General features: G+C 43.3%; 1 protein-coding gene across 1 annotated transcript in view; it reads left to right on the top strand.

The window, feature by feature from the left end:
• Positions 1 to 12,584, top strand: part of ITGB5 (integrin subunit beta 5) — a 115,476-nt gene that overhangs the window by 46,866 nt on the left and 56,026 nt on the right. The window contains exons 6-9 of the mRNA XM_074967176.1: positions 2,179 to 2,340; positions 4,174 to 4,269; positions 5,563 to 5,652; positions 10,300 to 10,434. Coding sequence (XP_074823277.1) covers positions 2,179 to 2,340; positions 4,174 to 4,269; positions 5,563 to 5,652; positions 10,300 to 10,434 — 483 coding nt within the window. The remainder of the gene's footprint in view (positions 1 to 2,178; positions 2,341 to 4,173; positions 4,270 to 5,562; positions 5,653 to 10,299; positions 10,435 to 12,584) is intronic.

Raw genomic sequence — 12,584 nt, 5'->3', positions numbered from 1 at the left:
GCCAGTCAGAGTATGGCCTGAGTGAGCATTCTCTCCAGGTAGCTAGGAGGATTTCTCTGTTGAAGGATGTGCCTTCACTGCAGAGTTAATGTGGTTGATTGGCATCTGGGTATAGCCCAGCCTGGTAGTGAGCAGGCTCACTGCACAGCCCCACCCAAGTTATTGTGTCCTCACTAGTGCTGCACTTTCACTGTGTGTCACTAGGGCTTCTGGGGGCCTACCCCATGGTCCTTTGTGCAGAGGTAAGCTGAGCTGCTCTGTGATACTTTCCCTGTGAATTGTGGGAGAACATGTCTGTCCTTTTGGGCACATGGGGGAATTGTGGGAAGGCACTGGAGGACTGACTATCAGTGCTTGTGTGGTTTAGCCCCAGACCCCTGTCCTCACTGCAAAGTGGGCAGGTTATCAGCTCAAGTGAAAGCACCACTTGGGTTTTAGCCCCCAGCTCCAGATGAGCCAGCTAACCTGGGTGTAAAACACCACCAAACTCGGATGGGAGGGTTTTGTGTGCAGACAGGAGGAGAGTTAGTGTGGTGGCCTTGGTTCAAGAGAATCCCCAGACAGCTACCACATTCTAGCTTCCATCTAATGACTACTGAAACCAGGTGGGCTGAGAATCTACTAGAGCTATAGCCCCAGCCAAGGCACCACCCACAGGAGCTGTGATTGGAGGATCACCCAGCTCCACTGATTGGTCCAACTACGCTATTTAAGCCAGGAGGAGGAATAGGAAGTTTGTCTGAGTAAGAAGGTGGTTCCCTGTGGTGCTCCATTGGACCATGCTTGTGTCCGTCTCTTGCACCCGGCTTCCTGGTCTGCTTCTGGCTCCTGCCTTACCCCACCTTCACTCCTGTTTCCACCATGCTCCTGCACCATGCTTAATCCTTGCCTCTCCTCCTGCCCTTATGCCTCGACTCCAGTCTTCAGTGACCAGTCCTGGCTCCGACCCTGGCATCTGATTTCTGTCCCTGAGTCTGGCTTGACCCTTGCCTCTGGCATTTGGCATCTGACCTTGGCTCTGACCCTCAGCTTTGATCTGGCTTGACCCCTGGCTCTGGTAACTGACAGTTGACTCTGGTGATGAGCCTTGGCTTTGTTCCCCAACCTGGCTGCCTGCACTGCCCACTAGAACAGACTCCTGCTCTAACTACTAGGCCAGACCGCCTACATCCTGGTCCAAAACAGTTAGGGATAAATAAGGCTCTGATTTTAGCAGGGAAATTTTTAGTTAATTTCATAGCAGAGGTGCAGGAAGAAAAGGATCAGTAATGGAAAGGTCACCAAATAATGTAATTTCCACTACATCAACAGACACAACAGGTGATGTTTGGGATGGGATTTGCCGGGGGACTGGAGAGCAAGCCCACGCCACACTCACCCCATAATGACAGCTCCTGTCCCATGTGTCTGGACCTGGCTCTCCACCCCAGGCATTGCGACCTGGTGCACAGGATCACAACGCCACTTGGCTTGGGGACCTAATCAAATGTGTTTTTACAGCCACTGCCAAGATTTCATGAATGTTGCTCAAATTCATGATTTCTCTGACCACCATGACCTCAGTGACAAAGTTGTAGCCCTACGATGACACCAAGTAAGAGCCCAGATTAACTCTGAAGTAAAAACCTACCCTGAGTTTGTGTATGGGGTGTGTGTGCTATATGGGTAGAGACCTCTTCTGGTGTATTACACCTCAGAATAGCTTTTTATGACCAGTATTTAATGAAAATGCCATCCATTATGAGTACAGCTCTCACTATCGCTCCATGCTGTTTGCAGCAGCATGGCAATTCCATGTTGCTGAGGAAACAAGATCAGATTTACTGTGTTTGGAGATATTTGGCAGGTCTCCTTTGGCTATAAAAGCAGCTGAAACGCTTATTCCTGGAGCAGCATAGAGAGGGTCTGGTGGACGGTTCACTTATGTACATACCTCCTAGTGCCTTTTTAAATAATCTTACTTGAAAGAAATGTTGGGAAATGGTACCCAAAGGGGTTCCTGAGTTTTATCCCTGGTCAGGAGTCGGCGGACAGGCCTGCAGTATCCTTTTAATCAGTGATAACAGAGACTCCTCTGTTGTATGGGTGTGGGGCTGGGACAATACACAGCACAACCTGAGAAGCACTTGGCTCAGAAAAGGAGACTGATGACTCTCTCCTGGTTTTGTTTCCACCCAGGAGAAGATTGGCTGGCGGAAAGAGGCCTCTCACTTGCTGGTCTTCACGACAGACGATGTGCCACACATAGCACTGGACGGGAAGTTAGGTGGACTGGTCCAGCCACATGATGGCCAGTGTCACCTGAATGAGGCGAACGAATACAGTGCGTCCAACCAGCTGGTGAGAATAAACCACAGTGCCTCCTGTGTGCTGGGTTCCCTTTTTATTGGGCGCTTCGAAACCTTTGAGTGTCAGCAAATTCCTTGCATTTATTTATTTGGTTTCAAAATACCCCTATTAAAAGAGCTGATCTTGCAGGTTGTAGGACCCTTTGACAGATGTCAACAACTTGCACTCCCTACTACCCTGGGGGCTTCATTTGAGTCGGCAGTCTACAAGTGAAAGACTCCTCTTGCACTGCCAAGTCCCTGAGCCATCACAGAATATCAGGGTTGGAAGGGACCTCAAGAGGTCATCTAGTCCACCCCCCTGCTCAAAGCAGGACCAATCCCCAATTTTTTTTGCCTCAGATTCCTAAATGGCCCCCTCAAGGATTGAACTCACAAACCTGGGTTTAGCAAGCCAATGCTCAAACCACTGAGCTATCCCTCCCATCCAGTCCCCTTGTTTCCTGTAGCATCCAAAAATGGCTAAGCAGACTTTCAAGCTTGCAGACCCCTCAGGGTTAGTTGCACACAGGAAAGGTTCATTTGACATCCCAAATCATGGCAAGATTCGTCCACAGAGTGTAAAGAAAATGTAAAATGTCGTACTCCTCTTCTAGTACATGTGCAGTAGATTGTCTGTCATCTCTTCAGTGCAGGGCCTGTGTATACATTATCTAGCACAACGTGGCCCTGTTCCTGACTGGGGCTTCTGGGTCTGATAGTTATATAAATATTAAATGATAATAGACAAAGTAACCTTTCTTTCTTTCTTTGGAAATTACAAGTGAGTCAACAGAGGAGACTGCAGGTTACTTCCTGGGTGAATGAGTCCTTGTCTGTTGTGTAATTATCAAGTGTTCCGCAGATCTACGCTTTATTCTGCTGCTTACAAACCCTGATGATTGTTGTGTTCCTGAATGTACATAGAAGGTTCCCCACCCTCATTATGCCAGGCTTTCCTGGCTGGCTGCCTAATGACGACAGGCTGGAGTCCTTGAAGCAAGCTAATTTTTGTTTTGCCTGTTTGAATTTGTAACAAATAAAATTACATTTCCATTGGTCACTCCTACTTTCTGTGTATTGGTGTGGCATTATATTGTGAAATTGGCAAAGAAGGAATCCACGGGCTTCCATGTTTTTCATCTCACTGGCTCCAAATTAAACTTGATAAGTTTGCAAGTAAAAAGATGGTGGGGTTTTCTCCCCTAACTGCAAACTCAGCCTGGGATCTGAAATTCCAGCCAATCTCTTTCTGTCGTCTTCATTTAATCAACACAGTGAAGATCCTGCAGATGGTCTGCTGATGGTGTGCAGGGCCACATAGAATCCATCTCACTCCCCCACATCTATGTGGGCTTTGCAGGGCTAAAGTTAAAACTCTGATGTTAAGCTGCTTATTTTCTTGTCATTACTCTAAGACACAAGGAGCAGACAATGGATTTTACCACTTTCAGGGCAAAATAATGTCAGATCTCTCTCTCTCTCTGCAGTAGATTTCCCATGACAGCAACCCCAAATAATGGCCTCATCTCCCTTCCTTGAAGATAGCAACTAATTTAAATCCATGCACTCACTGATGGCAAAGTAAAGAGTGGGGAGTTCAGTGTTTCAGATGGGTTGTTTGCCGTAGCTGATTTTGTTGGCATTTGCATGTGATAGGTGTGTAAGAAATACATATACAGAGAGAATATGTCACTTTTCTGGCTATAACTACACTATAAGGACTCTGCATAAGAATAACACATGCTGTGTTTTCATAAGGAAATTTGCTGCTCTAGTTAGAATAAACATTAAATTGCTCTTTGTTTCTGTGTCACAAATGAGTCTTTCCGATCTGTTTTCCTAGGATTATCCTTCCCTAGCACTTCTTGGGGAGAAACTGGATGAAAACAACATTCATCTCATATTTGCTGTGACAAAAGCTCATTATATACTTTACAAGGTAAGTGCTGTTGAACCAGCAGGGAGATGGTTTTTATGTGATCAATTGGTGGGGAAAGAGCCGTTAGTGACACTTGGAATAGTCTTCCTTCTAACAGGAACAGAATGAAGCAGGCTGGTGTGGGAGGAAAGGAGGAACAACTCTGAATTAAATACATGTGAGCAAGAGCTGTGCTGTAAAGCCTGGAAATTCTTGCATAAGTTGAACTCACCCAGTTGTGCTTCTGCAGACACTGAAAGTCTTGTCGTTTCTGTGAAAAGCACGTAAGCGTCTTAAAGTAAACAGATAAACGTTTACGATCATGTGAATACCTAAAATAGACTCTGGCCTGATCCTGATTTTAGGAAAGTTGCCAGCCATTCAGCATCTGAGAGAGCACACACCTGTTCACCCCACTGCTATTACTTAATCCCATTACCTAAGAACGCACGGTGTTTCTGCCTGGCTGTATTTTTCCATCACTAAATCCAGAGCTTTCAAACAAAAAATATTTTTTCTGAGGGAATTCAAATAGTATCTGGGCTAAAACACATGTAGAGTTTCTATTCTCAGTCTCAAGTATTTCTAGAAACGCACACAAACTGGGTCTGGGTTCCTGCTGCCACTGCTGCCTTTTTAATTTTTATTTTTTAAAGAAGGAAACCATGCTGTTCATCATAAAAAATAAAGTGGAGAGGGGAAATGGTTGCATGGAAGGTGCTCTCATAAATGTTTGCATCCATGTTTTAAAAAAAATACCTTATCCCAGAAACTCATCCCTTGCACTAAAGCAAGACAATCGTAAATGCTGGTAATTTCAAAATCATGCTAGTAACCCACAGAGAGCTAAATGGCTTATTATCTCATTCTCCACACCCTTTTCAGTGCAAACTAGCATATCCACCAGAGCAGTCTCTGATGCAATCCAAGGCTTGCTTCTTGTATGGCAGGAATGTGTGCCAAATTCTGCTCTCATTTACACAAGTTCAAATCCACTGGATCTTGCTCCATCTAATGGGTGTGGGCCTTGGTTGGTTGGGAGTGGGTTGCTGATCATTATTTGGCCAGTTTCTTTGGCTATAGATTTTGATTAGCATTTTATGGACCCATAATGCTCCTATTTCCTTTGTCAAGCGCTCCATATTAAAATTACACTGTATCATGTACTCTAACTAATAGATTCTGGGCAAAACTGTGTCCTCCATCCCATGCAAGCAACAATTGAGGTTAATGGCTACACTGGTAGAATTGAGAGCACAATTTAACCCATGCTCTGTATTTCATTTTGTGAATCTTTCTGTGTTTGTTTTTAAGAATTTTACAGCACTAATTCCCGGAACGACAGTGGAGATTTTACATCAAGACTCCAACAACATTATCCAGCTGATAGTCAAGGCATACAATGTAAGTTTCTCTTTTACTTTAACATTTCAGCTGATGTGTAGTAAAAACTGAGTTCAGTTCAACTTGCTTATTCCTCCCTTGTGGGCTCCACCCATAACTGGTTCCTTCTGAACCAGCTGTCTGTAGGACCAGAACTATCACTGGAGCTGCTGCCTCCACCCTGCAGGGATTGTAGCGTCTGGGTCAGATTCAGGATGAAGTTGTTTGTGCTGGTTTCACGCCCTGTCTATCTTAGATACTTATACAGCGCCCCTTACTGTAGTATTTGATCCCCTTACAGTCTTGAATGTATTTATCCTCTTAACACCCCATGAGACAGAGAACTGCTCTTATCCCCATTTTACAGATGGAGAACTGAGGCACAGTGAGACTAAGGGCTTGTCTACCCGAACGTGGCAAGCTGGGCTGTGACTCTACCCTGCACTAGCCTGCCATGCACTAACCATCCATGTTGACCCTGCTGACGTGTATTAACACTTTGTTAATGCGCCTTGATCTAATTCTAGTGCTATTTGAAAAAGGACTAATCAAAGCACATTAATGAACTGTTAACGTGTCAGCAGGGCCCACATGGACAGCCAGTGCACGGCAGGCTAACACAGGGTAGCTTTCTCTCTTCCTGAGTATTGCTGTCCCTAAATCAGAGTACCCTGATGATGGTAAAGCCAGTGATATCTTAGCTAGTGTGTCTTTGTCAGGCAGCTCACTGTGGGCCTGATCCAGCTCTGTGACACTCAGAGCATCCTAGTGCCAGAGGGTAAGGGGCTCACTGGTATCAGGTAATGAGTTTCAGCTGGCTTGATCAATTCAGTGTGCCCCAACTCACTGTGGTTACAATCTGTATCTAAAAGATGACCTGTAACATGTCATTGGAAAACTAATATCCCCCTGATCATTAATATTCTTGTGTGATGTATGTATGCAGTGTGCAGGGCTTAAATTCTCTTAGAGTATTTCCTGGAGCCCCAGGGCTCGGGGCTTCAGCCCCGCAACTCCCCTGAATCTGGCTCACAGCCCCCCAGAGGTTTGAAAATATTTACCAGAGCTCCGCTCCAGACAGCTCCAGCTGAATTTAAGCCCTGGAGGTGTGTATTAAGAGTTATGGATATGTGCTGGAATGCTGACTAAACTGTGTTTAAGCCAGGCATGTCACAGGGAGTTGATAAACAGGTCTTCCTAGACAAAGGAATGTGTATTTGCTTCTCTGACCAGTCCAGCTGTCAGGCAGAGACATTGAAGGTCCATTAAGATATTAGGTAAACAAAACTGTCAAGCTAACCCATGGGGAGGAGACAGCATGGCATCTACACCTTGGTCAGGGTTTTACTTTTCAAACAATACATTACAAAGTTTTACTGGTCTCTGAAGAGGTGTGGGAAGGGGGCCTGAACCTCAAGTGATGAGCAATTGAATCAACTGATTGTAGACAATATTGCTGTATTATAAAAGTATAACGAGTGAGGTGTTTTATGAATGCCTATGGCAACTGGTAGTTGACATTGTGAATTGTATGTATTAACACTACATAAGGAATTATGGATACTCATGGATATTAGGCTTGTCAGTCTGTGCTCAAACAAAGTCGGAAATGGGTCTCTCCCAGACAGGAGGGAACCTCACACTGTCTTCTATGTAAATTACGCTTCCTAGAATCAAAACCATGGAAGCCCTATGTACGTACAGGGGGAGGGGAAACCCACAGGAAGGGGGAAACAACATGAGGTCATCCTGCCTCTTGAAACAAGGTCATTGAACTTTGGAAGATATAAGCGAGACAGAAGGCCATTTTGATATCTTATCCCTAGACAGACACAAGGAAACAGAGCTCTTGCAAGCCGAGAAAGATAAGTCCTTCAACCAAGAGGGGGTTGAGATCTTTGGGAACTGAATATAGATGAGAAACCTGCTTAGGCAAAGTTCTTTCAAGTAGGAAGACCAGGGAAGCCAGCATCTTGCACTTCTGTCCTGAGGGAAAGTCAGCCATGGCTAGGAAGAAGGAAGATTAGTGAGATTTCCCTCAATCCTTTCTCCCTCTCTGGTGCTTCCCTGTTTATTTTCCATATCAAACTTTCACTGTATAAGCCACAACTGGATTCCCTCCACCTCTTGCTCTGCTCTTCCTACTCTCAATCTGGCATCTGACAATCCAGCTGTGTTCTTTCTGCCTTGCACGTCACCACCAGCCACCAACATCACATCACATTTGTCTGTTACTTTGAGGAAGCATGAGGTGAAATAGAACTTGTCTGGCTCTTCTATAGCTATAGGAGCTATGTAGTGTTGCTGATTTAAAAAACAACATGCATTTGTCAGTAAGGATATCATAGAATCCTAGAAATAAGAGAAAAGACCCCTATCTTGTGAGCTATCTTGTGAGCAGCGTGGGGTTGTTCTCCCCAGTCTGCACTTCAGTGCTGTGTTCAGTCTGGTTTTAAATGAGTATGCTATTGAGAGCTCCCACCAGTCCCTTAAGGGTATGTCTCCATTGCAAATAAAAGGTGTGTTCTTGACTCGGTTTAGCTAACCCACATTAGCTAACTTGGGTTAAAATAGCAGTGCAGACAAGGCAACTCCGCTTTTAACTGGGGTTAGTAGCTTGAGTTCAACTCCAAGCTCCTTTATAGGCTGTAACTGGAACTGCTCACCCAAGTTAAAAACAGACTTGCCATATCTTCACTGCTTTTTTAACTCAAGTTAGTTAATCTAAGAACAGACTTTTCCCCCCCTCAGTGTAGACAGATCCTCAGAGACGATCAGAGTCTAATAGCTATGGGGGCTCCATAGAGCGTATGCTTCTCCTGGCTTATTGAGTACGTGAGATAGCACCAAGTGGTTAAATGATAGTTAGGAAAGGATGCTGGCTGGAGTATTCCAAGTGCTGATAGAAAAATGCCAAGACAGCTTTTCTCCAGCTCTTTAAATAGACTCAGTCTTGATCAAGTGATAACTCAGTGTATTTATATTACTGATAGTTAGTCTCCCTTCTAGGATACAGCTGGCTGCTGAAATTTTCCCAGATCAGGAAGAAGAGATAGCACATTATTCTGACAGGTCAATGTTCATTTTTGTGAGATTAGTTTTAGGGGGAGTGGGTTGGCAGATGTGTGTGGAGTGCATTTGAACTTTATAGAAACATACTGTGTTCAGACTCCAAGTAATAGAACCTCTGCAGGGGTTGTAATGTGAACCCATGAACCTGACAGCATAATCCAGACTCCAGACAGGAAATAGTTTCCTGTATTACAACATAGATATGGGAAGTTAGGGTTTTTTGTCTTGGGTTGTTCAGATTTGCATGGTGTAAACCAGTTTCTTCCCTGCTGCTTTCCAAAAGCATTAGCCTTTTGCTAGCATTGCCTTTCAGTGTGAACACAGAGTTCATTAGCAGACTGATTGGCCATGGTGTTAAGCCAGAGTGGGTTGGAGAACCTACCAGAGCATTAGAAGAGCTGATCAAAACAATTTTATGCACCAAAATATTCCTTGACAAAAAAATTTATTTTGATTTTTTCTGATCAGAAACAAACAAGAAACTTGGTTTCAAATAAGTATTTCAAAATGAAATGAATAGTTTGGTTTCAGTTTGACTTAAAATGTCCCAGTTGGGGGGAGGGGGAGAAAGGGCAGGAAGAAGAGTATAAGAGAGGGATGAGGAACCCTCCCCCAACCCCTCAAATCTGAAAATGGAAAAGAAACACAGTTCTTTAGTCTGAAATGTTCTGAAATGAAACAAAACAAAAAATTTCTTTTTAGTTCTCAACAAAAATTCCCATAGAAAACCTGACATGATATCTTTCAACAGAAAAAATTTCAAAACTTGTCTGTTTTTTCCCCCCTTCCCTCTGAGAAATATTTTCTCTGGAAAACTATTGGTTTTCTGATCAGCATTGTTAATCAGCGAGCGAATACAGTACAATTGCTGGCATGGTAATTCTGACTTGGTAAAGTTTTCCACACCCTTTCCACAGATGTAAATGACTTCTCAGGGTGCAAGAGAGTGAAGAATCAGGCCCTGTATTTTAATAACAGTAATTTTATACAGGAGAGTTATGGATGTTCAGGCCAGATGCTGACCTTTTCCTCAGAGGTAGACAACAGAGCCCATTCATACTCTAGAGCAGTTTTTCTTCCTGGCACAGAAATATCTGTTTTAAGATCTAGTTATACATCTCTGCATTCCAGTCACATTGTGCACAAACAATCCTCAGGTATATTAGTCTGTGATTTGAATATGCAGCATTATGGACACATGCACAGTACTGTCCTCGATCCACCATAAAACCTCCAACTGATGTCTTCAGGATACGAGCCATGTTTTATCAGTCCTTTACTTTTCAATGGAAAAAATACCTTTTGTGACTGTTTGAAGATGACTATCCTTTCTGTGAAGGAGTGGGTGCATGTGTGTGAATGGATAGCTGCCCACAATTCTAGCTGTGCTGGTCAAAAGTACACTGAGCTGATATAATGTTACATATACACGTGCGTGCACGCATTATTTTTTTAAATTTTTTTTTATATATATAGATGCCCAGCCACACTGAGCACAGTATAAGAACCTCAATAGACTAAGAAGAACCACATGCACAAGAAAGATGCCTACTGATTTTAGTAATCTGATGGGTTTCTTTTCTGTTTGCTTTCTAGAGTATTCGGTCTAAAGTAGAACTAACCGTTTGGGACAGTCCTGAGGATGTCAGCCTGACCTTCACAGCTACGTGCCAAGACGGTTTCTTGTATCCTGGACTCAGGAAGTGTGCAGATCTCCAAATAGGAGACACAGTAAGTTTGATTTTTGCATCTTCATTAGATGGGTTGTTGTGATACTCTGTGATCTTCTGGGAGTCACTTCACTCTTGTTTGTTTATTGTTCCCCTCCGTTAAATGGATAATAATACTTGCCTTCCTCCTTTGGGCAACACATTGAGGCCTAGTTAATGTTGAAATCCTCTGATGACGGTACCACAAAAGTGCTAAGAGATGGTGGCTTTGTGAGAAGTAAATCAATTCAAGGTCAGCTCTGAGGGAAAACAGGCATCTTGTTTTCAATCACATGCATGGAGTTTTCTTGAGCATTTTATGAACTGTGAAAGGCAGGAATAGACTCTGATCCCAGGCATCTGTGTCATCTTCTTACCTATCTCCTTTTATTTCCTCAAATCTCTCTGTCTCTTTAGGTATTACAGATGTTATTGCGATCAAGTCTGAGATCCTTAGTCTTCTGTCTCTCCCAAAACTCAATCACTTACCAGTATTCCATTTCAGTGACCTTCTACAGTATTTCAAAAAGTGAGAAACGTACAAAAAGCTACTCACGCGTGCATGGCACTATTATTTCATTTGGTGAATCTGAGATATAACTCAAGATGGCACTGTGGGGTAAAAACACATCTTGCCCCTAAATGCTAACATTATCCCATATTGGACTCTGTTGTGCGCTAATTAATAAATAGGAAAGCTTAGCTCTGCTTGTCTTAAAGTTGCATGTTTGTAAGATAAATGAATTGTTCAACTATATCAAGTCGGTTTTCAGGACATTTAGGGAAATGTTGCAACATGATAAATTACTACAAAAGACAAAGGATGAAACTTTTGGGCCAAAATCAGGATAAGATCAGAAAGATGTTTTTGTTTTCAGCTTTCAGTCCTCCTAGGAGGATTTAGTGGTTGGGTCTTTGGTCTTTTTCTTTCCTATTGACAATCCCCTGGGTGGACAGTAAGGCCTGCAGCATGGCATCTCCTGAGGAAATGATTGTCCTCTGGTAGTGAGAGATGGTTCTTGGTTCTTTCCAAGACTGACTTGACAGAACAAGGAGTAATGGTCTCGAGTTGCAGTGGGGGCGGTCTAGGTTGGATATTAGTAAACAGTATTTCACTAAGAGGATGGTGAAGCACTGGAATGGGTTACCTATGGAGATGGTGGAATCTCCATCCTTAGAGCTTTTTAAAGTCAGGCTTGACAAAGCCTTGGCTGGGATAATTTAGTTGGGGTTGGTCCTGCTTTGAGCAGGGGGTTGGATTAGATGACCTCCTGAGGTCTCTTCCAACCCTAATCTTCTGTGATTCTATGACACTGTTTGGACATGATAGACTCAGTACCTTGCTACACAAATTTCAAGGGATAAACAGTCCTTAAGACATGTGTTGTCTTGGACTTGCTACTCTATCCTAGTCTATTTCTATCTGGCATGCAAAACAGGAGGCTGAGCTTCAGACAGCCAGATTGTTAGTGGGTATAAATCATCATGGAACCATGAAGTCAATGGAGCCAGGCCATCTTACACCAGCAGAGAATCTTGCCCTCAGTGATATATTTGTTGCACTGATGCATGGAGTAGCTGAATGCCATTATTCTATTTTCCTTATTTTAGAGGAATTACAGATTTTTCCTGAGGTTAAGAGTAAATCAGTGCTTGGAATGTTAAAATGCTTTGAAACAGGAATGATGTTTAAACATGTTACCAAAAAATAAGAATTCTGGGGACTTGCACTGTTAATGAAAAGGATGGTTTCAGCATTTCTAGCTGATTTACCTGTTTTTTAAATCAATGGGCAAAATGCATCTCTGATGCAACTCCACCAACATCAGCTGAGTTACACTGGGATGGATTTAGCCCATTGTGACTAAAATCTTTGTACTCAAACTCAGACTGTGGCTGGTATTTCTGTTGTTAGAACAGGGTAGTGAGGGAGGGGGAGGTACAGAGAATATTCCCTCTTTAATTTGAAGCGGCATATGAGACCCAACACCATCAAAACATAGCAAAGGGAAGAAACAAGTTGTTTCATTTGTTGGAGTTGTTTTTTTGTTTTGCCAGTTATTTTTGTGAAAAGGTCACATATCATCTTTGCACCAATCTCCAGCCATTCCCTTTTGTGTTAGCCAGCTAAAGAAGTTGGCATGGAGCTACTGCCACCCAGCCCATGACAGC

The sequence above is a fragment of the Natator depressus genome, chromosome 11 (assembly GCF_965152275.1).
Source record: "Natator depressus isolate rNatDep1 chromosome 11, rNatDep2.hap1, whole genome shotgun sequence".
NCBI lineage: Eukaryota > Metazoa > Chordata > Testudines > Cheloniidae > Natator > Natator depressus.
The sequence above is the reverse complement of the archived record's forward strand: the minus strand, read 5'-3'. Positions and strand labels throughout refer to the sequence as shown.